The following is a 27,984-nucleotide window of genomic DNA, read 5'->3' as shown; positions in this document are numbered from 1 at the left end:
TAAACAACACAGCTGGTCATGTTTAGCTACTTTTATTCACGGTTGTAGTTCAAGTGAAATGAAGTGGTTTATTCACAAATCACCACATTATAACAAACATTGGAAATACATTGGTGAACCTAACACTGGTGTTACGTAGGTGTAACACCTGTAGATTAATGTAGGTCAGAGGAGCAGGTCGGTTATAACCAAGGTTCTGTATGTATTGAATAGGCCAGAGGTTCTGTATGTATTGGATAGGCCAGAGGTTCTGTATGTGTTTAATAGGCCAGAGGTTCTGTATGTGTTGGTAGGACAGAGGTTCTGTACGTGTTTGGTAGGACAGAGGTTCTGTATGTGTTTAATAGGCCAGAGGTTCTGTATGTGTTTGGTAGGACATAGGTGCTGTATGTGTATGGTAGGACAGAGGTTCTGTACGTGTTTGGTAGGACAGAGGTTCTGTACGTGTTTGGTAGGACAGAGGTTCTGTACGTGTTTGGTAGGACAGAGGTTCTGTATGTGTTTGGTAGGACAGAGGTTCTGTATGTGTTGGTATGACAGAGGTTCTGTATGTGTTTGGTAGGACAGAGGTTCTGTATGTGTTTGGTAGGACAGAGGTTCTGTATGTGTTTGGTAGGACAGAGGTTCTGTATGTGTTGGTAGGACAGAGGTTCTGTATGTGTTTGGTAGGACAGAGGTTCTGTACGTGTTTGGTATGACAGAGGTTCTGTACGTGTTTGGTAGGACAGAGGTTCTGTATGTGTTTGGTAGGACAGAGGTTCTGTATGTGTTGGTAGGACAGAGGTTCTGTATGTGTTTGGTAGGACAGAGGTTCTGTATGTGTTTGGTAGGACAGAGGTTCTGTACGTGTTTGGTAGGACAGAGGTTCTGTATGTGTTTGGTAGGACAGAGGTTCTGTATGTGTTTGGTAGGACAGAGGTTCTGTATGTGTTTGGTAGGACAGAGGTTCTGTACGTGTTTGGTAGGACAGAGGTTCTGTATGTGTTTGGTAGGACAGAGGTTCTGTATGTGTTTGGTAGGACAGAGGTTCTGTATGTGTTTGGTAGGTTAGAGGAAGAGTAGTTCTGTGTCCGGCCATCATTTGTTATACACAGGTCAAACCCCAGTTTATTTAAAGAAAGGGTAGAATTCCTAGTAGAGAAAGAGAGTAAGGGAGGAAATGAGAAGAAACAATATCTCAGCACTATAATGCAGCTAGTACAGTCAAGTGAGGAAACAGCACATTATAAACCTGATAGATGCATGTCACTGCACGACAGATAATTTCCCTCTTCTACAGAGGTAACCTTCTCTATCAGGGACACCCTCACACATCCATTACTGACCCCTCCGACACAGCACCTCTCACACATATACATGTATATACTCTACATGTACACACTACTCACTCACATATTCACAAACATGAACCATAATACACTGGTGGCACTAATGAAACATTGTAGGAAACTTTGGTCTCAACAATACTATAATTGGGATGGTTTTACAGCGGTTCATAACTCTGACATGGTTCAGTAAAAGACAGAAAGTTTAGTACTGATCAAGTCGCTGCCTCCTGGTAAACTATATTTCCTAAGACTCTTGTCAAGCCATACATCGCTTCAAATGAACATGAAGAAGTATCATATTGTTATGGTGTTTCATATACCACATTATCAAACACTGAACACTTCCTAAATATGATATCCTGCTAGACAAATAATTTTTGAAAGAAATATTTGTAAAAATTTGATAATAAATAATGACAGAAGTTTCTGAATGACTGTGTAATGAATTGATGATAACGATGTTGCCCTGGGAACGGTTGGTTAATTAGATAATGATAACAACGTTGCTATGGGAAAAGACAGGTTTATGAGATGACAAATATATTGATAGAGTTACAGAGTAATTCATTCTATCTAACATGTACATTAAGCAATACTTAGGATTATCCTATCAGAAAGTTGGAAAACACTATTTTTATCACATGGTAGATAAAAGCTAAAGATTAGGTAATCATGTGAAGAACCAGGATCACATAATGTCCATTCACAGTAAACGTTTACTATCTGTAACAAAACATCAGCTATTAATGCTGTTGGCTACAGTAGTCCTGTTTTACTATGACATACGGAGTGTAGATGATAACTGTAAGGGTAAAGCTATAGCAGTGACAGAATAACAAGTGAATATAGGAATCAGCACCTCCCTAAAATACACCCCAAATCTTATAGGAATCAGCACCTCTCTAAAATACACCCCAAATCTTATAGGAATCAGCACCTCTCTAAAATACACCCCAAATCTTATAGGAATCAGCACCTCTCTAAAATACACCCCAAATCTTATAGCAAGGTAAGATATATCACGACCAGCAGTTTTTAAAATGTACTAATAAATAATAGACACTTCAACTAAAGTGGCGGTCTTACACGGACAATTCTTAAACACAAGTTGTCTAGAATATGCTTGCATAGGTCAATACATCTTGAGATGGGTTAATCAGCTTCCTTTCATACTATACTACAGAACCGCATAAACTGTATTAATAAATACACGGTAGAAATTCCCTGGGGTTTTCACGCGAGAAACTAAGCAATGAATTGGTGATGAGAGAATCCACTCACTGTTTAGAATCTTTCGAAATCTGCTGTATCCAGAATTCTTGCAAATATGCTCTGGCATATGTAACCTTGTAAGTCTGTTACCGTGTACAGATTTCATTGAAATTATATGATTTATTTCGAATCCCAGAAAACCTAGCTTACATTCAAGATATGGTATGCAACATTAAGATTTTTGTGAAAATTGTCCCTCTATTCCAAATCATGTGAGCAATGAGAGAAAAATTCACATTTCACTTGTGAGGACCTATCATAAATGGTTTGGATATAGTCTGAACCTGAAGTACTTGGCATTGATCTCTAATGACTGTGTATGTGATGTTTGATGCAGTTCTTCAGCTTGACCATAACAAGAGTGCCTTGCATCCGTATCACTAATCCTGAATGATTGTGTATGCAATACGTTGATGTGTATTACAAATGCTTCATGACACATTTGTAATTTTTTTTCACAACTCTTTTCCTTCAGATTCCATTGTAGCATACAATTATCTTTTGAATCCTTCAAAAGGCTTTGCAGACTCTAGCAGGAAGTCCAAAGCTTTACAGAGAAGTTTTAATACTTCTGATGTTCTTTTTTCTTGGAGTGTGATTTTAGCTAGATCTCCAGGTAAACAGGAATACATCCTAGTTGTATCTTTCCATCTACTGAGGAATGCCTCGTTCACCTGTCTATGGTATCCAGTTGTTCCTGGTATTCTGTGAACAGTCTCTGCAGGCTCAGATTTTTACCAATTAAAGGTAAAATCTCCTGTAGTATATCTCTCTTATCCATACCCTGTTAATGAAACATTCAAAAACTATTAACACCATTGTATCAAATACAACTGTTTATTTACAAGTTATCAGAGACCTATTCACTGACTATTGAAGGATGTAAGTCCATTATTAAAGACTGATAGTTTGAGTCGAATATCTTTTGTCCAAAGATTAAAATTCCACTTTAGATAATTCATTTTCAAAATTAATTATCCATTTAAAACGGTGATATCAAGTCTTCATTCAAGAGGTACCATCTTCAGACTGATAAAATATACTGACCATGACACACGAGTTCCAGGAAGATTTCCGCTTGCTTTTGTATATAGGGCCTAATAACTCGTCACACACTTCCCTCAGCTTGGTTTCTAAACCTACAAACAAATGTAATTAACATTTTATCTACTAGGTTGTCTGCATTCTTTCATATTGTACCTGTTACAAATTAGAGTAAGACAGACATTTACTATATATTCACCATTTCCTACAACCATATCAAATCATGCAGCTGTTCTTGATCAGCAGTTTCTTTATGAATTGATGATGGACGTTTAAGTCTAGCAAAGGATATCATGCTACGACTAGTTCAGCAATGGATATCATACCACAATGAGCCAAGTAACTGTCAATACACTTCTTATTTTCTCTCTTAGGATATACCATAGAGTTGTTTCTGGCTATAATAAGTATCTTTGAATTATCATAATAATTATCATAACAAGTGAATTATCATGTTTGCCCTAAACAAACTGCAAACAATTGTATTTGATACGGACCTTCTTTGACAATGTAGCGGACATAGGTGTGTAGCCAGAACTTGTACTCGGCTCCAGACTGTAGGGACACACAGGCCGTGAGCTGAGACTCCAGGTGACTTAGGGTGGCTGTCTGCTGAAGGTGGTGTCCTGAACTCAGTACACGCCCAGCAAGGGATCCAAGTCTGTAATTATGACAAATAAACTTTTATTAAAATTATCTTAACAAAAGGGAAAGAACATCAAACTCAAAAGAAGGTTCTGTTTCAAAATCTACTTTCCTACCCGATGTAAAGGATTAGTATTTGTACAGAGATAAGTGCCCTGTGCACTTTCAATACTTGCAGTGCAAATGGCTTAACAAGAAGAATCAGAGATGTTTGTTTATATCCTCTTTTGTTAGTTTACTGGGTTTATAACCCCAGGAACAGTCAGGGTTATTTTTAGGCGAGGTCTGCTTCCAGATGAGTGACTACCTCACTGAACAACATTCCAGCTCGTTTATCAGCTTCCCGACAAACACAAACTTACACAGGTTGGGAACGTCAAACCACACACCTCGGATAGTCACCAGAGGTTACGTGGCCCACGTTCTAACCAGCTGAGCTATCAAGGCCTGTTATTATCATCTGGTGGACCACATGATGTTATTGTATTTTAGGATTTTTCAAGGCCTGGTGTTAAGATCTGTAAGTCCATCAGTATTGATGCCTAAATTAAAACTAGACACGTAAACAAACAAGGCCTTGTTCTACTTCCACTGGAGAAGTCAGCCATCACCATAAATGCTTGCCTGTTAGATAATAATGCCTTCATCAAAATGTATTTTGCCAAAAACAAGCAACTGATGAACCATTAACTACGTATGCATTGATTTGTTTTCACCCATAACACCTGCAACCTTAACACTGACCATTATATATCTTTATACAAATTTCTGCAAAAGAACATAATGCCCTTGAAATCTTTGGAGCTTAAAATCATGTAAAACCCTTAAATACAGGTTTGTTTCTTATGTATTGTCTCCACAAAAGAAATACAACTCCCATAAAAATTTTGGAACCTGAAATTATGTAAAAAGCTTTTTAAAGAGTGAATCTCCTCACAACAGCTGGAATGATACAAGGTGTGTTTGTAACAGGCCGGGTTATACACAGTCATGGTGTGTTTGTAACAGGCAGGGTGATACACAGTCATGGTGTGTGTAGTTACCTGTCCTGTAAAGGCTGTAGTGAGGCCAGTGGGCCTGGAGTCCTCAGTATGGAGGTGGCTGGAGTGTAGCTATGGTGATCTGAGCAATGCTGTAGTGGATCATCTTTACTGTATAACAGTGTCCTACAGTGCAAGATATATAAATCAGTAAACACAATTTATCTCAGTTTTGTAAAACAATATCAACAAGGTGTCGCTGAACCAGAGAAGTCCCAAGCATAACCTCTCCAAAAAACAGAGTGAAGTTTTGAGTTTGTGCAGTCCACTTACACAGAGTTATTGTGTAGGAATTGGTGATGTGGAATGATGGAACAATAGTTGGATGATGGTATTGTCCCCTTCTGATCAGAGGAATAATAACAAATAATTTGTCTATATAATAATCATTATTCTGAATGATTTATCCATCCAAGTATTTGTACAATTTGTCACCTGCTGTGAAAAGTGGTGAATTGAGAAAGAAATTTTCAGGAATGAAAATGTGATTTTTGGAAAATGGCTTTTATTATGGGATCCATTATTAGTCCCAAAAGAAAACAGTTATCTATTGAATGCATACATACATCCAAAATACCAATGAATATTAAGAGGCAAATACTCGCACAACTATCAGATCATAGGACAATACATGTACATTGCTGCTTTGATGCCCATAAAGTGCTATCATATAGTGAGGCATTATTGTGAAAAATAAAATCAATATTACACTACTGCTATGACCGATTGATGAAGAACTACTTACCAGCATGCCAGATCTGGTGAGAATGTATAAGACTTGTGGGTAGACAGTGTAACCATGGGAACACCATCCTTAGTCATGGATGCTCTTGTAATATTATCCTCTCCTGTAAAGCATACATAAATTCTTTATCCAGAGTAACCTCCCTTGGTTATACCATTCAAATGTTTACATTGGTCCAAGCAGGTATACTTTTTCGACTGTGATAAACGAAAACTGTCCTAGATAATTATTTAGTTATCTTCCCAATAACTACTGCACAAATTCTGATATTCTGTCATTATATTTCCTAGAAGTAAATGAACCTTCTAAACCACTAATATTTTTGTCCATTGTAAAATATTTGTAATATCATTGATCTTATCAAGTACAATTTTTATAAATGCGGACATTAAATAAATGCCGACTCTTCCTCCATAAATAGCTTTACATACCGGACATTATTGAAGAAAGGTTAACATCTTTTATCACAGCAGATTTGGTTTGCATATTCCTGAAATAAAAGTGACAATGATATAAATTGCTAAACGAAAGTGAAAGAATATTCGTATTCATAGTGATAATTATCAATTATGGACATTTGGGGAGGTCAATATTGTGTTATACCGGCCCGGTAGAATCAAATACTGACCGAGACTGAAGCCAGAGATCAATATTTTAGATTCTGTCAGGTCAGTTTAACAATATAATGACCAAAATCAAAGGTTCTTTATTTTTATATAAGATATGAAACTTGTTTACAAAAGGGTGGAATTCCATTATATCTATTTTGAAAACAGAAAATTTACATTTGGGTATTGTGACATCGCAATGATTATGACATCATAAACAATATACTATTCACTCAGTGTTTTAAAATTACAAAGCCGATTTCCTGAAGTCATAATATCACTTTTCAAGACCCTCCTCATATGATCCTGGCTACTGTGGGGCCATAAGACCCCGTAAATCTATCAATCAATCACTTTTTAAGGTTCAATATTCCCCCTACATTTCATATGCATGGTTGCTTCATACATCTCAGCCTTTGAATATGAGTTTGGTAACAATAGATACTAGCGAAATCAACATCAAAGAGGATATACCAGACATATAAGCTGCCTTTTTGAGAGACTGCCATCACAAAATGCCCATTGACGGACAGTCTTGCTACTCGGGAATTAAGGACAAGTTGTGGCACCAAGCGACGCCCAGAGACTGAATAAACATGTACAGATCCATCCTCACAGCCAGCACAAACCACTTCCCTGGAAACAGTCAAACAGTCTGACTTACTTACATAAACTGTTTATTAAAAGAACATATTAATATATATACATAGATATATAATACATGTATTTTTCCTAATCATTGAAAAAATGTATATGGTTCCGACACCTGTAAACATATGTAATCTTCAAAGTACATTAAAATTCCTGCAACGAGTACATTATTCAACCAATGTTTTCTTTCTGTTTTATTGATCCCTACATACAAATTAAGGGTGGTGGGGTATGTTTAACAAGACAAGAGATCCCAGAGGGATCTTGGCGCCCACCATTGAATGATCTTCATAGGTTCCATGTCAGATTGATCTTTTCTCTACTTTTCCCTTCATTTTACTAATCTGTGCAAATTGAGACATCCCTACAGTACTTTTCAAACAAGGGAATCCTAGCTATATAAGAAATTTGAGATTTAACGATAATGGCTGTTTGTTTGCCAGGTTGTTTTCAGGACAGACTGGTCCAAAAATGCAATACAAGGGACCAAGGGGAACTTACTTATGAAATTTGAGAAAGATCCATTCAGTACTTTGAGAAATAGAGATAACAAACTTCAATTGTCAAAATCCAAGATGGCAGTCTGTCGGCCATATTGTTTTCCAATTGATCTCAAAATACAATAAGCATAATGAGGCACCAAGGGGAACCTCCATATGAAATTTGAGAAAGATCCTTTCAGTACTTTCTCAGAAATAGCGATAACAAACTTCAATTGTCAAAATCCAAGATGGCTGCCTATCGGCCATGTTATTTTCAGATTGGTCTCAAAATGCAATATGCATAACTAGGCACCAAGGGAAACCTACATATGAAATTTGAGAAAGATCCCTTAAATACTTTCTCAGAAATAGTGATAACAAACTTCAATTGTCAAAATCCAAGATAGCTGCCTGTCGGCCATGTTGTTTTCCGATTGGTCTCAAATCGCAATATGCATAACTAGGCACCAAGGGGAACCTATATATGAAATTTGAGAAAGATCCCTTCAGTACTTTCTCAGAAATAGCGATAACAAACTTCAATTGTCAAAATCCAAGACGGCTCCCTGTCGGCCATGTTGTTTTCAGATTGGTCTCAAAACGCAATATGCATAACTAGGCACCAAGGGGAACCTACATATGAAATTTGAGAAAGATCCCTTCAGTACTTTCTGAGAAATAGCGATAACAAGAATTGTTTACGGACGGAGGGACGGACGGACGACGGACCACGGACGCAGGGCGATTTGAACAGCCCACCATCTGATAATGGTGGGCTAAAAAAGCTTGTTAGATTGTATTTATCATAAATAGATAGTTAGAGCGCCATGAATATCTACCTGTTACCCAGATTGCATTTAAAGTGAAAATAAAATTCAATCTAACAAGCTTTTAATTGTTATGTTTATGTTAAATAAATACATCCTTTATCTTTACCAATTTCCCTGTATGTTCATTTGAAAGAATAGCATCTTTAAATCAAATTCCTTTCTGTGTTTGATTTGCAACCAATCTAACACACAAATGATGTTGTAGTAATGCAATTGTTCTCAATCAAAATGCGGTATATGATTCATTTGTAGTGCATAGCGAAACATTTCCATTTGATCAAAATGGCGTAACAATCATGTCATGTGATCTTGACTGCGTCTATCTGCTCATAGATGCTGCCCAGATTAACATGGAGGCAATGGGAGACTGTAGCACCAAATGTAAATATTCAGTGATAGGACTATGACATAAAATAAGTGTGGTGTTATCCTTCATACTTAGAGCCTTCCATGGCCAGGATTCGGGCAGTGTGAACCTGCTCCCATTCTCTGACACCATCCTGCACTAGCTGAATGCGATGAACCTTGTGTGTTCCCAGAGGAATGTCATTTGTTACCTCCAACATTGAAGACTTCTCATCAGCAGCTCGTCCATAGATCTGTGTAGGACATTCAAGTGAGGATTTGGCTTGATTACGGATACAAATCACCCAGCAGGTAAAACAGGTGTTACAATGAAAGTCCAAATGTGTTGGTAGTAGAATCAAAGATGATATGTTTTGATTCTACTTAAATTTCAATCTTTGATTAGATGGTAAAACATAGGAGTTTTCATCAGACTGAAGTCACATTTCTACACCATAAAACACACAATCCTCTACACAAATATACCCAGTAAACAGATGAAAATCACTCAATTGTCCATCTCTTAACATTGACAAAATACTTTACACAATTCCTACTGAGGTTGGGATTTCAACTTACATATTTGGTGAAAGACTTTTCTACAGGTGGTGTTGGAAGTTTGAGGTCAGAGGTCGTCGCTACGTATCGTATTGTTTCCTTCTCTACATGCTGAAAGTTTTAATATTACAATTCGAAGAGTTAAAATATTACAATTCAAAGATTTATTTTTGATACATATTTTAAATTTCAAATTAAATAATAAATTTACATTATAAAATATGGCTCAATACTTACTGGTGTTGCGGGAGCTGAAGACATTTGGGCAGCCAGAGCTCTCTCCTTGTCAACTTTGCGTGGTCGGCCCCTTCTCTCTAGTCGCTCCCCATGAACACCGTCATGTTTACGCTTGACTCCCTTCATCTTGTCTTTGACTCTGTCCTTTTCAGGTCTGTGTATGATAAAATCAGAGACCATCATGTTTACAGTAGAATCTATTAATCTAAGCTAATTGTAATACTATATACTTATCACCCAGTAAATTGACACCCATCAAATATTTTGACGAGTATCTGTTTTAATAGAGTGGAAATATTTGGTGAAGTGAGCTACTGCACTAGTTATCAACAATGATCACTGATATTTTTTGTTTCTTTCCCCCAAAACAATCATATCAACACTAAATAATCTTGAAAACTTGAGATTTGAAGAGTTTTTTTCCTCAGATCTCATCCCTAAGGCCATAGAACATTAATTAATTGGTTATCAAGCCCACCCGCATCCAAAAAAATGTAGCTGCATTACTGATTTTATCACAAAAACAATGAAATAAAAATTCCCTAATGCGCCCGTAAACTCGGAGAAAAAATCTAAAATTTGTTTTCCGCATTCCTGTTCGTACTTGTAGTCTCGCCAATATTTCAAATGTTTGAATGAAAAGCAGTTACAAGCTCTAAAGAGACCTAGTAAGTTGATGCAAATGGCTGACTATCTCCATGCAGATGATGGCTTTGAAATCCGTGCACACACAGCGTGCAGATTCAGAAAGGATCAACAATGATACTGCCGTGGAATATACTTGGGGGTTTTCGATAAAGGATGGGTCCATGGCGATTTGGACATCAATGTTTCCCGACAAACTGAAAGAATGCCATTTTTGTGAAAATTTTCCTTTCTTGTCGAAATTAATGAATACAGAAGTTGCTTCAAAGCATTTATTAAAATGTTTCATTTTGATGTGAATGAATTTCTTTTTTAAATCTCTCATCTGTTTTGTATCCAATAAAATGATAAAAAAAATTTTTTTTAAATGCCTCTCTCCCTCATCTATTTTTTCAAGAATTGGCCTGAGAACCAACTAATTAATTTGATATGGCCTAAGGCAGAATGTTGTGTAATCTCTAACTCTGAAGCAAATCAAATGTAGGCAAATCCCACAGAGTTCAGTGTAGATATTTGCCAATTATAAGATGATGAAATTGTATAACAGATTATATGTTCTCACCTTTCAGGTGTACTAACAAGATTCTTGGATTTCACCTTCTCAGGCTTGTCAGCACTTTCCTTCACAGGGGTAAGGGCTGCCATTGGCTGAAGAATGGAGGAGTAAGATGTAAGTATTTTCAGTTTAAAGCTAAACTAACCTTAGTCATGCAAGTCCACATATTTTGTCAAAATTTCAGTTCAAATATGAAATGAAAAACTTCCTTATAACCTCTTTACCTATTTCAGATCCACTGTTGTTATTGATCAAGTGCCCCCACCACCCATCGTACTGAATTCTTTAAAACCTACTATCCTGTATCTAGCTGTATTTTGCTATTGTCAGTCATTTGACTGGGTCTCTGCTTCTATAGTTAAAATACTTAATGATAAATTGAACATTTTGTTCTGTTACCAATGTAAAATGTCATTGGATTAAACTTAAAAGACCAGTTTAACACAGTCTCTTACAAGTTAAAGAATGTCTTAAAATACCTGTCTTTATCTCTCTTCCTTACCTGTATGGAAGCATTGATAGGTTTTGGCGACTCTGCCCTGATGCTAGATTTTGGTGTGGCTTCGCTGCTAGACTTTGGAGTGGAGCCTGCCGGAGGTGAGGACATACTGGCTGTCTGGTTGGACTTGGGTGACGGTGAGGCAAGACCTGGTCGTGTTACAATATTCTGTTTCTCCACACGGATCTTACTCGTGTCTTTAGATGTAGTGAACTTGATACTACTGCTTATGGCACTATAGGGGGCAGGGATCACACTGAAACAAACATGTAACATTACAAGTGAGTTTGTAAGAAATCTCAGTGCCCCAACTCCAGTCAAAGATGTACATAACAGGAATGGAACCCGACATTTGTACACCAAAAAAAGTACCAGGTACAATTTGTCAATTGTATCCTGTCTAAAGTAGTGATTTAATTAAAACAGTACAATGAAATAAGACACATTTTCTCCTGCATTCACCATGCATAGAATTTCTGTATTTCTGGATTTCTCCTACAGGATATATATCTAACTGGAATAGCCCTTACAGTATATAAAATAAAGAAGCAGACTAAATACAAATAGTGAAAGGGCCAAAGCTTTTTAAAGTCCTGGTATGAGACCTAAAATTAGTTATTCAAACAGTGAAAAAGGGCCAAAGCTTTTTAGAGTCTGGTATGAGACCAAAATTAGTTATTCAAACGGTGAAAAAGGGCCAAAGCTTTTTAGAGTCTTACAGTGAAAAAGGGCCAAAGCCCAAAACCCATAAGGATTGATAACAATGCATAGCTCTCAGTGTAACAACTGGATAACTGATGTGTCTCTTCTCGAAAAGAAAAAATGTCTAAATAAGTATCTAATTATCACAACCTCTATTCAAAATATACCATGTACAGTGGAACATCCCAAAACCGATCTTGCACGTTACATGAATTTTGGGTCGGTTTGTGGAGAGGGATCAGTTTAGAGAAGTGATCCATATTGACCTGTCAGAATATGGGGATAATACTGATCAGACGACGTTTCATATCTTTGAAGCATTGTTAATATTTTGGAAGTTAATGAATATAAAGAATGCAGTATTTATATACTGCATTCTATAAATTCATTAAATAAGTTATATTACTGAGTGCAAACGTATGCCATATCCATATCATTTCATTTATCACCGGCATCGGTATTGACCTACATCTGGCTGGTCGCTTCCTGTACACCTCAGTGCTTATAGGGCACGATAAGGTGTATTTATTTCATAGCAACCTAGAATGGTTTTACAAATGAAAATAAGAACAATAATTTCCAACATTAACCAGTTCCTAACGATCTTATTTGGGACATTGATATTGCATTTTAAAATGGAGCCATATCTACTATTAGCTTCCTATCGTTTATGAATTTGTTCACTGCAAAAATAACCCATTTGGTGCCTCATGCAAATTAGATGCAAAACTCCGGCTTTCAAGCTTTCTGATGGTAAACACAGACTGTACTGCTTCTATGATACATGGTTTCAGCTTGACCATTTGGATTAGTACACATTTAAATCAGAATGCACCTCTATTCATAGGTGTTATGTACCAATTTACCTCTACACATGTATGCCGCAAGACATCACCATTTTGATGGGTCACAAGAGGTGATTGGTTTTGAGAGGGATCGGTTTTCAGAAGTTGCACTGTACATGTATTACAGGAACAAGACGAGGTATGATACATGAAAAAGTTTACAAACTACAGAACCTATAAAGCATATTGGGAATGAAGTTTCCAGATTTTACACGACTCAATAAAGCTTTCCTCAGTATCACCTACCTGCCACTGACATCTGGCTGGGGACATAGAAATATTGGGGTGATCCTTCGCCGTCCATCCGGTGTTTTTGTCTCTATCTGCTTGTCTCTAGGCTAGGGAATATAAACAGGAATTTGACTGATTCCGTTATTGTGAGCAATTCATTGACATTATGTCAAATGTGAACAGAAAGTTCACAAAGATATTTTTTTTCTTTTCAGCTGCACAATTTATCTCATATCTGTTTAACTACAAGGTATTGCAAGTAATACCAATCAGCTTACAGGCCATGTATTTTGTCGAGGCTTTCTCATATTGACCAATATATGAAGTTTGATGAAAATGCCTTAAATAATGAAGGCACAAGAGCACTGTAAATGGTTTTCAATAATCGTAAAAATGACCTTGTCTTTGACATTGGCACCTTGAAACACAAACTTGTTCGAGTCAGTGTTGTATCGAAAGTTTTCAGCCAACTCAAAATCTCACTAAAATTTTTTTCCAAAACAACCAAAAGCCCTCCATTTAACAGTATGGAAGCACCTGTATACATTATAAATATGTGTGAATTGATGCATTGCAAAACAAATATCAAATTTGGAAAATCACTTATTCTCAAAATTCATCTAAATGTCATTTTTACCCCCAAAATCACTTTCTAAACTGAGAAGAAAATGCATTTGATATATTATAGAATTCATTCTAATTTGGCTGTGAAATAATTTGTAAATCAATTAGAGAAGTAACAAATATTTTATATTGGTTTTTCAAAATCTGCAGATTTTTACCACAATGGATCTATATTCCAGGTGTGGTTGGAATAACATAGATATTTTTGAGAAACTGAGCTAAACACAGAACTTTAAAAGTCCTGATTCCCAACATTCCTAATTTCAACATTCCTAGCACCATTAATTCTGGATGACATTCCATAAATGAAGGCTGTGTTGAGATGTCCACTATGTGATCTAACTACTCAGTATCTAAATGCAAAACTTCAAAAAGAAACGCTGATAACGCCGTCGTCGCCGTCAGCAAAGTTATACTAGTCTCACTTCCTTTGAAACTTTGTTGCTGGCAAGACAATAAAATCATTATACAAAATAAGGAAGATATTCAAAACATGAAGTACTTATCAACAGAACTAGGTGGAAAAAATGGAAATAACAAAGGACACTTGCGAAGCACAAGAAGTGCTATTTAAGAACAATTAGTAATCTTCCATATAGCTTTATGTTTACCTTAAATAGTCCATCTAATCCATTATATCTTTATGTTTACCTTGAATGGTCCATCTAATCCATTCATCAAGGACGAACGACTACCAGAGGTATCCATTTTCTCTGGTGTTTCCTGTTTAGACAGTTGAAGTTGTTGTTTTTTCTCTTCCTCCTGTTTCTGTCTCTGCTGCTGTTGTAATTTTAGTAGAGCAGTCGACTCTATGATCTGATTTGCAGAGTTACCTTGAGTTTTTGCTGTTAAGCATCTCCCATAAATTTTCTCCAGAAACATGTTCTATACAAAGAAAAGTTGAAAGAACTTAAAATGCTTTTAACAGTTTGACAATCTAATTAAAATCTAGAAGGTCATTCTCACTATACATGAACATCTAACAACATACCATAAGGGGTCACATTCTGATGACCTTTGAGATGTGTGTATTTCACTTTCAGGGCAAATTGTCAATTTGTCGATGTCATCGAAGCAAACTATTTTGTCACAGCATGCATCTAAAGCAAACCATTTCGGCACAGCTTGTATATAGCTATATGCTTTGTGGGACGAAATGACTTGAAACAAATTGATAAGATTATGCAAGCTATGCACTGTAGTCATGCTAATTCGGACATATAAAATTCCCTTCCAAGATTCTGGAAGTAGTCATATTATTGGTTAATCCGAAAGATCATCCCGACGGACCCCTAATGTTCATGTAACATAGTGAAAATGACCATCTAGATTTTAATTAGATTTACAGTTTGATAATTTTAATCTAGTTATCTTTCTTTTTAAACTTTTACTGTAAAAACAATTTGAAATAAGTACTTCTTTAGATGTATATCTTTAACTAAATTATCTGTACTTACCATCTCCTTTTGAGATAGGGCTACACCAATCTCCTCTGGGCTGAAGTCAACGTAGGCAATGCTTCCATCACAAGACCCAGCCACTAACTCCATCCCATTCTTTCCCCTAAATATATGTCATAAATGTTAGCACAGATCACTAAAAATCTTTGAGCATAAGGAAAATACTAATATGTATTGCCCCTTGGTGATACTTCATTCTTATACCCAAACAAACCACAGCTCGGTACATTGTACATTCAGGAACAAAGACTCATTTCATTATAGTGAATAATTAGCTAGACTGTTATTTGTTCACAACGTACAGTCTACCCTCGTTATACCGCCACCTTTTGTTCTTGTTGTAATTGGCGGTATAAAGAGGGTGGCGGTATTATCGAATTTGACAAAAACAAAAATGTAGGAATCCAATGTCTTATATTGTGATCAAATCAGAAAACACAAACATTTCAATTTCAGGTACTGAACAGTAAAAGTGTCTAAATATGGTTATTGTTTTTGTAGTTTGGTAAAAAAAATCACTGATATGCTTTTGTCGCATATTGTCTGTGATAGTTTCCGATATTTTTTTTTGAAATCATTCTGCAAGAGTCTATTTCTAATTCTGTTGTTTTGTCCGACGTCTCTAGAAATCGCATTACCGTTTCTATAGCGGCTTTTGCCTCTGTTCCGCTTGGAATATGTTGTGGTTCGTCATAGTCAGTGTTAAAGGTCCGTTTCACTGTTATCAAAACTTGTAACGGAGTCAATGATGTCGCTTTCTGTCTGCACATCGGTAATTTCTCTTTGTTTATCGGCGTCAACAAATTGTCGGACAGTCAGTCGTACTCATAAACAATGTGAGTAGAATTCATAACTTGTTTTATTACAAAACAAACATTCCTCTTGTCAATACCGATGACGATTCGATCAGCGAATAGAATCACTGAAGCGTAACTTCACCTGTGCTTGAATGGGGAAGTACCCGTATCTAAAATTAGAACACTAAAGAGTTCCACGGCAATTTAAACATGGCAGTGAAATCGAGGGAAATATACAGTGATTCGGCACATTCGTTCTTGAAAGCATATGGCGGATGGCGGTATGCGAGGGTGGCGGACTTAACGGGGGAATTAAAGAGCGCAAAAATCCGTTCTAGGGGACAAGGTGGCGGTATGCGAGGGTGGCGGTATTATCGAGTGGCGATAGGTCGAGGGATTACTGTATGTTTTGAATGAGTAATTCCTATACCCGGAGTATATTTTGGAGTGATATTTCATTTGAGCTATATACTTGGGTGAGCAATACAGAGAATATCTCTGAGTTAACAATTAACTATATTTTTAATTTAAAAGTCTCAGGTAATTTTATACAAATCTTTCTATCAAAATATGTTTAATGCATATATCTTCTCACTTACCATGTAATGTCCAAAACAGAATTGGTAAACAGGTCATGGAGAACAACCAGGGGTCTTTTCAATGAGGTCAGCTGAAAGAGAGAGTTCCATGATATTTCTTAAAAGTTTATCTTAAATACATTTAAATACCTATTTGGTCAATATCTGGAATTATGATTCGGTAACACGGAAAAACATTCAATAAGCACTGTCAAAAAGATCTCTTTTTTAAGGACCTGTTGAATGCACAAACTCGAACCTGCCAAAGGTTCAGAACAAAGAGTGTTATCCATACTAAACCATTGAATATCTCTTCTTAAATTGTTATAAATGAAGGGACAGAAAAGGAGAATAGATCCATTATTTGAGGATGACAAAGAAATTAATTTAGATTTTTTTCCATTCATACAATGATCTGTCATCTTAAATCCAGCCATCACTGTGTGTGACAAAGTGACATGTTTCAATACAAAGTCCCAATGATCCAAGCACTTTCCATAGGAATAATGATGGCTTATTTAACATACCCAAACTGATAAGGACTTGTCTCGGCTTCCAATCGCACAACATGTGTACTGTTGCACCTATAAATACAGTAGAACATACTTTGACAACAAAGTTACAAATTTGTCAACAACTTACTTTTTATATTACTTTTGTGAAATCCTGTTTCATTAACAATGACATGATTTTTCCAGTGCTTGAATATCCCAAACTGACTTCATCTACCAAACCTGGTAAAAATTATCATTTTTCATTATAACTAACAATATGTATCGCTCATTGAGAATTCGAACTCTTACCTTTTCTGACGACTTTTTCAATTTTTTTGAAAATATGTTTGGATTAAACCTCTGAAACAAGAAACAATATGGTATTGTTAAATAGAGTTTAGTGACTTTGTTTCCTACACTTAACATTTTATAGCCAGCATCAACTTTCCTGCTATAGGATTATTTTCACCATGACATGACACCATTAGGAACAGAGATACTCTACAACATTACATGGCTGATGTCTTGTATGAGATATTGGATACGAAGGGAAGAACAGCATAATCAATAATATGCAGGTATATTGAAAGGATAACACCAAGCTACAAGATAATTGGATGTTTTTATCGGCCTTTTTAAAATCTGTGGACCGATTAATATCAGACCTGCCATAGTGAAAAGGGGGGAAAGCCAACCTGCACTTCGGTCAGCACTTCACTGTATGTTTTCAACTATTCAATACCATCATGAGGGTAAGAAACACATATATCGAAACATTGATAATTTTTTGACATACCTGACCATACAGACATAAATGTCACCACAAACAAAAAGATCAGTCCACTCATTTTATAATCCAACTCTGAGTTTCCAAACATTTTTCAGCCATATTTGTAATTTGAACCATTATATATAAGTATTATAATAAGTCTCATCAGTAATTAATTTCAGGTTGAGGATTGCCTCGTGTGACCTCGTATGTGACCCTGTGTGACCTCGTCGGGTCATATGAATGTGGTCATTATAAACATGGCCCTGAAATGTTTGAATTAGCTACTAGTGAAGCCATAGATTGAGACAAATGTGTTATGGCCTTGCTGTGTATGTATGGTCTTAAGTTGTTACAAATAGTTATGTAGAGAAAGGACATTTTTCTACAGAAACATGATGGCCTTATTTTGTATCAAGGGCTTTTTAACAATATACAGGATAATTTTACTAGATATGACAGCCTAGCTATACATATTCAGTTATTTTTACCTTCACAAATACCTGTGTCTGGGGCATTTTTATCACAGATGTGATGGCCTTGTGATAGATATCTAGGGTTTTATTTACAGTACACAGATACATGTATTGTGGGTGTTCTTACCACAGAGGTGATGGCCTTGCGATGTCCCACAAAATCCAGGGTACACTTCCAGCCATCCCGTTCAATGATTTGTGCTACAGGTCCGGAGTTGTTCATGGCATGAGCAGACACAATGTAATGACCATCTGGTGACCAATTTAGTCTCAGGACGTGAGTGGTGCCTCCACACTGTGGGAAAACATAGCAATATTATTTAGTCTCAGGACGTGAGTGGTACCTCCACACTGTGGGGAAACATAGCAATATTATTTAGTCTTAGGACGTGAGTGGTACCTCCACACTGTGGGGAAACATAGCAATATTATTTGGTCTCAGGACGTGAGTGGTACCTCCACACTGTGAGAAAACATAGCAATATTATTTAGTCTCAGGACGTGAGTGGTACCTCCACACTGTGGGAAAACATAGCAATATTATTTAGTCTTAGGACGTGAGTGGTACCTCCACACTGTGGGAAAACATAGCAATATTATTTAGTCTCAGGACGTGAGTGGTACCTCCACACTGTGGGAAAACATAGCAATATTATTTAGTCTCAGGACGTGAGTGGTACCTCCACACTGTGAGAAAACATAGCAATATTATTTGGTCTCAGGACATGAGTGGTACCTCCACACTGTGGGAAAACATAGCAATATTATTTGGTTTCAGGAGGCAGGTTGTATCTCCACAATTGTTGGAAAACAGATCTACATAAATTAGTCATACATGCAAATACATCAATATCTGTAAAATAAATGGCATTCATAAAGCATACTTGTTTGGTAAGATTGAACTATTTAATTCCTTTCTACTTTAATAACAGGTTTGTATTTGCTCACCTCCTGGAATGGTTCTGTAATCACAGACTCCTCCTGCCAGTCTTTAGTTCTCCAAATCCGCACACTCCTGTCATCCGACTGATCAGAAATAGAGGAGATATGTGTAACATGCAATTTATCTTAACTCCTCTTCAAATTTACATGTGCCTCTTATATATCCTGTTTTTTTCTTAGATTTTAAAAACAATCATCATCAAACAATTCACCTGACTAATATTTTATTACAATTGATTCAAGTCTGACATTCAATATTCTTTTTTTTTTGCTTTGATTTATAGGATACAGTGATGTAGACAAAATTTCAACTTAAGACAGCTACTTATCAAAAAAGTTTTTGATTTACATACCTAGGAACTTATCAAAGAAATTTTTGGTTACCTGGAAGGCTAGGTATGTATCAAAGATGTTTGTGGTTACCTGGAAGGCTAGGTACTTTTCAAAGAAATGTATGGTTACCTGGGAGACTAGGTACTTTTCAAAGAAATTTGTGGTTACCTGGAAGGCTAGGTATGTATTAAAGATGTTTCTGGTTACCTGGAAGGCTAGGTACTTATCAAAGAAATAAGTGGTTACCTGTGAGGCTAGGTACTTATCAAAGAAATAAGTGGTTACCTGTGAGGCTAGGTACTTATCAAAGAAATTTGTGGTTACCTGTGAGGCTAGGTAAGTATCAAAGAAATTTGTGATCACCTGTGAGGCTAGGTACTTATCAAAGAAATAAGTGGTTACCTGTGAGGCTAGGTACTTATCAAAGAAATAAGTGGTTACCTGTGAGGCTAGGTAAGTATCAAAGAAATTTGTGATTACCTGTGAGGCTAGGTACTTGCCAACTGGATCCCATGTCACACCTTTCACGAGCCCTTTATGTCCTTTCAGCATGACAATCTGTTCTGTAATCATCAAATTCTTCAATTAAGAATTCACACAACAAATTTGACGCTATAGCATTTTCCCACCGAGATTGTGATCAAATAGTATTGGAACATTAATATGAAACACATACTGGAATTAACACACATGTAATGAAATGTGAAATTTATAAAACAAGTTAAACAGTAAATTCAATGTCACAAGCTTATAAGTAATTCACTTCATGACTCATGAAAGAGCGATAACAATTTCTAATTGTCAACATCCAAGATAGATGCCTGTCGGCCATGTCATTTTCAAATTGATCTCAAAATATGCACAACAAGGGACCAAGGGGACCTCACATCACATGAAATTTGAAAAAGATCCCTTCAACACTTTCTGAGAAATACTGATAACAAACTTCAATGGTCAAATGATCAATGATCAATAAAAAAACAACTTCAATTGTCAAAATCCAAGATGGCTGCCTGATGGCCATGTTGTTTTCCGATCGGTTCCAAAATGCAATATGCATAACTACAGACCATGGGCAACCTACATATGAAATCTGAGAAGATTCCTTCAGTACTTTCTGAGAAATTTCAATTGTCAAATTCCAAGATGGCTGCCTGTCGGCCATGTTGTTTTTTGATCGGTCCCAAAATGCAATATGCATAACTACAGACCATGGGCAACCTACATGTGAAATCTGAGAAAGATCCCTTCAGTACCTTCTGAGAAATAGCAATAACAAACTTCAATTGTCAAAATCCAAGATGGCTGCCTGTCGGCCATGTTGTTTCCGATCGGTCCCAAAATGCAATATGCATAACTACAGACCAAGGGGAACCTGCATATGAAATTTGAGAAAGATCCCTTCAGTACTTTCTCAGAAATAGTGATAACAAGAATTGTTTACGGACAGAGGGACGGACGGACCATGGACGCAAGGCGATTTAAAAAACCTGTGTTTTCACAATAGATGGGACTAACACTTGGCTGCTTACCTGGGAACTTCTCAGCATTCCACACAATGACTGTATTGTCTACACTGCAGGTGGCCAGCCACGCATCATTACCCGACCAGGACAGGTCCAAGATATCTGTAAAATAAACAAGTCTGGTTACTTCAAGATGTCCAGATCTGGATAAAGGCAACACAAACTCGACTCTGTTTTCCGTGGGACAAGTGACAGTAACTTGAGTAGGAAGATATCAGGAACACATGATATCAAGATTTTATGGCCCTACAGGATATGTGAAGGACACAAAAATCTGTACTAACATAATACTGCTGAATTATAGCATACATGCCATACCTCCCAGTGTGACACAATATCTCCCTTATTTTCAGTCATTTATTGCATATACTGTCAATAACTTCTTTTTACAGGCACTGTAGACACTAAACTCTACTGAAAACATTTCACACATATATAGTCAGGGTATATTCCCTGTCATATGAAAAGGTTTAAGTTTCCCAGTATAGAGTATATGAAGATCCATACCGCCAGTGTGGCCCCTCAGTGTACTGGCTGGACGCCATTGCTCCACATTCTGCTTGCCAGACCCGAACACACTGGTACCTCCTGCATAACTGTGACCAGACAAATAATAATTGTGACTTTTTATTAACATATTGTGAATGTACTTCAGTCAGCAGCAAGAAGCAAATTCAGTCGATAAACACATGTGTACTTTTTCAAAATAAAGATAGAAAATGAAGAAAGCAAACCATTCACATTTGGGTATGATACCTAAATGTTAATGGCTTGCTACCTTAAATTAATGTTAATGGCTTGTTACCTAACTGTCAATGGTTTGATACCTAAATGTTAATGGCTCGCTACCTAACTGTCAATGGGTTGATACCTTAATGTTAATGGTTTGATACCTAAATGTTAATGGTTTGATACCTAACTGTTAATGGCTTGCTACCTTAATGTTAATGGTTTGATACCTAAATGTTAATGGCTCGCTACCTAACTGTCAATGGGTTGATACCTTAATGTTAATGGTTTGATACCTTAATGTTAATGGCTTGCTACCTAACTGTTAATGGTTTGCTACCTAACTGTTAATGGTTTGATACCTAAATGTTAATGGTTTGCTACCTAACTGTTAATGGTTTGCTACCTAAATGTTAATGGTTTGCTACCTACCGTAAATGTTAATGGTTTGATACCTTAATGTTAATGGTTTGATACCTAACTGTTAATGGTTTGATACCTAAATGTTAATGGTTTGATACCTAAATGTTAATGGTTAGCTACCTAACTGTTAATGGTTTGCTACCTAAATGTTAATGGTTTTGCTACCTAACTGTCAATGGGTTGATACCTTAATGTTAATGGTTTGCTTTGTTCATTTCCTTTGCTCTGTTCATATGTTTATATAAGATAAATGTACAATCAACATCATTGTGAAGTTTAATTTAACCTTTACTGAAGAAAATTCTTTTTCTTACAACAGTTGATTTCATCAATATTATGAGATGGTGAATTGCCAGTTCCCTTTATGGATTGTAAAATGATGGGAGATTTACATACTTTGATATCTGCCAGACCATCACCAGTTTGTCGTCTCCGGCAGAGGCTAGGTACTTCCCACTGCTTGACCAGCGAACACAATTCACACATGCTATACAAAGGTAAACATCAGCAGTTAAGCCCAAACATCAGTTCCGATTTGTAAAGACTACTTAATTTCAGTTCCACAGACATCAATAAAACATTATCAACACACAAAACTTAAATTACATTTCCACAGACATCAGACTAGAATCAGTATATACATCTACAAATAAATTACAATTCTACACAAAAAACAAGAAACAGAAATGCAATATCAGAATGACTTATCATTATTCTATAGGTGTCATCCAATCAATATATATATTACACATATATTATTCTAAAACGTTACAACATTCATTTTCTTACAACCACAGTGATACAGCTGATCTGACCCCACCCCAGTATCACAGTAATACAACTGATCTGACATCACCCCAGTATCACAGTGATACAGCTGATCTGACCCCACCCCAGTATCAACAGTAATACAGCTGATCTGACCCCACCCCAGTATCACAGTAATACAGCTGATCTGACCCCACCCCAGTATCACAGTAATACAGCTGATCTGACCCCACCCCAGTATCGCAGTAATACAGCTGATCTGACCCCACCCCAGTATCAACAGTAATACAACTGGTCTGACCCCACCCCAGTATCACAGTAACACAGCTGATCTGACCCCACCCCAGTATTACAGTAATACAACTGATCTGACCCCACCCCAGTATCACAGTAATACAGCTGATCTGACATCACCCCAGTATCACAGTAATACAGCTGATCTGACATCACCCCAGTATCACAGTAATACAACTGATCTGACCCCACCCCAGTATCACAGTAATACAACTGATCTGACCCCACCCCAGTATCACAGTAATACAACTGATCTGACCCCACCCCAGTATCACAGTAATACAGCTGATCTGACATCACCCCAGTATCACAGTAATACAACTGATCTGACCCCACCCCAGTATCACAGTAATACAACTGATCTGACCCCACCCCAGTATCACAGTAATACAGCTGATCTGACCCCACCCCAGTATCACAGTGATACAGCTGATCTGACCGGTACCCCACCCCAGTATCACAGTGATACAGCTGATCTGACCCCACCCCAGTATCACAGTAATACAACTGATCTGACCCCACCCCAGTATCACAGTAATACAGCTGATCTGACCCCACCCCAGTATTACAGTAATACAGCTGATCTGACCCCACCCCAGTATCACAGTAATACAACTGATCTGACATCACCCCAGTATCACAGTGATACAGCTGATCTGACCCCACCCCAGTATCACAGTAATACAGCTGATCTGACCCCACCCCAGTATTACAGTAATACAGCTGATCTGACCCCACCCCAGTATCACAGTAATACAACTGATCTGACCCCACCCCAGTATTACAGTAATACAGCTGATCTGACCCCACCCCAGTATTACAGTAATACAGCTGATATGACATCACCCCAGTATCACAAACATGCCATTCCCTTATTTGAACATTTGATCTATGTTATGCTCTTCCATAAAGGAAATTTGACAAAAGGAGAAGAAATTATATCCGTATGTTTCACTATTAAGGAGTGCAAACCTAATAACCAAATTTGTGATAGACAAATTCAACAGATGACAATGAAGAGATATTGAAAACCAAGATTTTTGAAAGACAAGTGAATAAGTACGAGAATATGATTTGATACCTAGGTGATTATCCATCTGACACAGGAGCTTGGGAATATTTTCATCTTTCTCTTCCCTTTCATCTTTGATAGGCCCCATGTTCCAAATGGCCACTTTTCCAGAATCTTCTCCTGTAAATCACAACAATGAATCCATCATTTTCTATAAGCATGCATGCGCATCTCACATCAACTAGCAGTCTTGCTATTTAATACATGTTTAAATATATCTTAAATGAGGCCCTTCTTTCATAATAGCAAATATGTTTTCTGATACAAACATCAAACTCTAGATTATGAACTCTTTAAGTTAACAAGCATGCTGGCTATTGCTAAAGCAATACATGACCCCTACTGGCCCCCAATAAACATAGTAGCAGTGACTTGGACTCAAAGCCCTGAAATTCGTACTTGATCTGTAGCTACTGATACTGAAATTACATACCAACTTTCACCAACATACCTTGAAGCATGGCTGAGAATGTGCAGAATAGATGAGAGGAAACCTATAGTCCCCCTGGTTTCACTTGTTGGGGACTAATTTAAACTACATAACAGATTAGTAAGACATTCAAGATAGAAATTTTGTGTATTCGATAATCTTACCTTGACCACCAGTAGCCAAACGAGATCCATCTGGGTGAATGTCCACGGAAAATATTGGTTTTCCTGCAGAATATAAGAAACCAGTTTGTATATATTCTATGTAATTGCATTGAAAAATTCACGAGTATCTACTGATCATTGATCAACCAGGTCCAGTTCTGCCACAATGATATTTATACTGAAATGTTAATTACCAAGTTATCTGATATTTATACTGAAATGTTAATTACCGAGTTTTCTGATATCTATACTAAACTGTTAATTACTAAGCTATCAGCTGGTTATCTCCGATATCAGCCCTGTCTTGTTCCATCATACTGTAACATATTTCCGCCCTGTCATTTGTTTATGCTGTCATGTCACTGTGTAACAGAGGTACAACAGAGCAGTTGCCCATTCAAGTGCTCCCACGCTCGACGTTGTTTAACTTTGGTACATAGACAAAGAGCTCAGCCGTACCTCCACAAAGCTAGCTATTGGACGAGGCAGCTGAAACCCATGAATCATCACTTTGGCCCCTTACTATAAGCTTTGTCCCAAAGCTCTTTTGGGTTCAACCTGGCATCCTCAGCATAAACAGCTGTCCCTCTTGTGCCACCTCACCAAAAGACCCCCCACCTCCCAAACCCCTCCTTGTCACAAAGTCTCCAGGAACATTGTGCTTCCCCCACTGCACCCACTGTCAGAAAGCACCTTCAGAATACCTTCACTGCTATGTAACCTGTGATACGGATGGGTCACCCATCTATGTGTCGACCCTGCTGAATGTTGCTTAACTTCTGTAAATAGACACTCAACCACACCACCACCTCATAACTTTAACTATGAGGTTGAAATGCTCATACCCATGAATCATCAGAATACTGCATTTGTTCCGAAAAAATGATCACCAACTAAGCAATTATGGTTTCCCATAAGATGTTAGAACAGGTCATTGGTATGAGGTATGGTAAAATCCAAAACAAGCAAGACGCACTGGGATATCGGTTCAAACATACCGCCATCTTTGATACAAGTGTAAAGGTCAATTTCCTTATAAGGAAATCAAAATAAATTGATGCTAATGAGATTTCCAGCAAGATTTCGACAAATAAACAGATTCGGAGTTATATACCTCGGTGAGCATGGTCAAACATTTTGAAATTGAATAATTACACAAAGTAAGATGCACTTTCTTCACAACCCTTACAAAAACTGGTTAAATTTCTCTGATAATGTTTTTTATTCGTAGTAGCTTCATCCATATATGGCCAAGGATACCATATGCGGATAAGCATCCTCATGAGTTTTCCGAGAAGTATCATGGCGGATTACGGAGGCAGCGGAGCAGTATAATATTATAATATTGGAATGTGCAAATTAGACATTTCCAGATGTGACGGTAGGCTAATACATTGCTAAAAGGGCATTAGAAATGTTTAATTATACTAAATATTACTTCAAAGTTACACAACATCTGCTATTTGTAGCATTTTCGAGGTTCATTGTTTTGCAACACTACCGCCAATGGAAGGGAATCGTAGCTCTGACGACAACCATCTGTCAGAAATTGTCCGTCCGTCGTCCAGAGCTATGTTATCACAGCTAGTGTTTCCTTAATCCGAAGGGTTCTGATGTTAATATCGCCTTTCAAGCTGCCTTGTATCTACGTAGTAAGATCGTCAGAAAATTCTGACTAGCGTTTCCTCTGTCCTGACACCAGACATCTGTCAAAAAGTCCAAGTCTGGTGCATATAGAAAGGTTAGGGCTTAAGGTATAAAAGTGTATTCAACATGTATGTGGCTTGCTACACTATCGGTAATGGGAGGGACTTCATGCCCTGTCTGAGAGCAGTGTAGGCAGAGTATGGATATTCGTTCTAAGCAAACAAAGGCTAGGTTTAATTCAAAGTATATGTCCTGCTGTATTTTGTCTTTGTTCTAAACATTACTGTTACTTTGAAGCAATTTGTGTTGTATCAGTCTTTAACTCATTTGGTAGAACATATCCTGTTCACATCCTGGATTTGCTGGGGTGTTTTCACTGTACTTGCCCAACAAAATCTCAAGAAAAAGAATTAAAGGGAGTCGATATGGCGCCGTACATGATTTTAAATACTGTCTCTGTTTTTGATAGTCTCTGCCACTGAGCTGCCGTTATATGGTTCTAATTTTATTTTATTAATTGGCTTTTTTTCTCGGAACCATCGACATGGGATGATGGGTTGTGACAATGTTATCAAACCGGAGACTCTGGTTCGATTCCTTCCGGAAAGCTTCGCTATTGGTCTGGTGTTTTTCGTCCTTTCACACCTTAACACATTCGCTAGCTGTATAAAAGAATTACTACATTGTAAATGTATTTAGAATAACTAAGGGTGTTTCGAGATGCGAATAGCATGATCATGGTCGGATATCTTCTTTTATTTTGGCAAAAATGTGGAAACAAAGCGCATATTATTATATAAAGCATTGATGAAAAACAACCCAGTATACAGTATATTTAAGCACAATCACAAAATTTTATGCAATGATTTGTTGAAAAAAATACGACAGTATGACCAGTGCATGCGCAGCAATTTGCATCTTCTACACTTCATTAACAATATACAATCTATTTGCAAAAGAAAGAAATCGCTGCCTACCGCCATGGTTGACCCAACTTGGCTTCAGAAGTCGCATGGTAAGGAGTTCTGCATGCACGGTATCAGCAACGAAAACTTATTGTTTGTTGTCCCATCATTTTCTTATCCCGGGCAATTCAAGCACCCGCCATCTTAGCTAAGGTCACTCTCGTTGGCACGAGATTTGGAGTAAGCACCGCCCACTTTTGTACATATAAGGAGTGATTGATGTGGCTAAG

The 27,984-nt window shown here is 37.2% G+C and overlaps 1 protein-coding gene across 1 annotated transcript; it reads right to left on the bottom strand.

Annotated features, from left to right (window-relative positions):
* Positions 1-16: 16 nt before the first annotated feature.
* On the bottom strand, positions 17-27,912 carry LOC117333416 (protein HIRA-like). The gene is made up of 27 exons (XM_033892703.1): positions 27,767-27,912; positions 25,143-25,205; positions 24,558-24,668; positions 22,811-22,901; positions 21,770-21,858; positions 21,269-21,364; positions 20,217-20,299; positions 19,410-19,487; positions 18,589-18,756; positions 17,526-17,576; positions 17,250-17,306; positions 16,744-16,814; positions 15,345-15,450; positions 14,539-14,772; positions 13,279-13,370; positions 11,489-11,741; positions 10,993-11,078; positions 9,786-9,939; positions 9,570-9,659; positions 9,084-9,244; positions 7,157-7,318; positions 6,506-6,564; positions 6,075-6,177; positions 5,333-5,455; positions 4,142-4,305; positions 3,648-3,739; positions 17-3,384 (listed from the first exon to the last, which is right to left on the bottom strand). The coding sequence occupies exons 1-27, from the start codon at positions 27,801-27,803 to the stop codon at positions 3,271-3,273; spliced, it is 2,988 nt and encodes a 995-aa protein (XP_033748594.1). The 5' UTR covers positions 27,804-27,912; the 3' UTR covers positions 17-3,270.
* Between the last annotated feature and the right edge of the window lie 72 nt (positions 27,913-27,984).

This window comes from Pecten maximus, chromosome 8 (assembly GCF_902652985.1).
Source record: "Pecten maximus chromosome 8, xPecMax1.1, whole genome shotgun sequence".
Lineage (NCBI taxonomy): Eukaryota > Metazoa > Mollusca > Bivalvia > Pectinida > Pectinidae > Pecten > Pecten maximus.
Note: the sequence above shows the minus strand (reverse complement) of the source record. Positions and strands in the feature narration are given on the sequence as shown.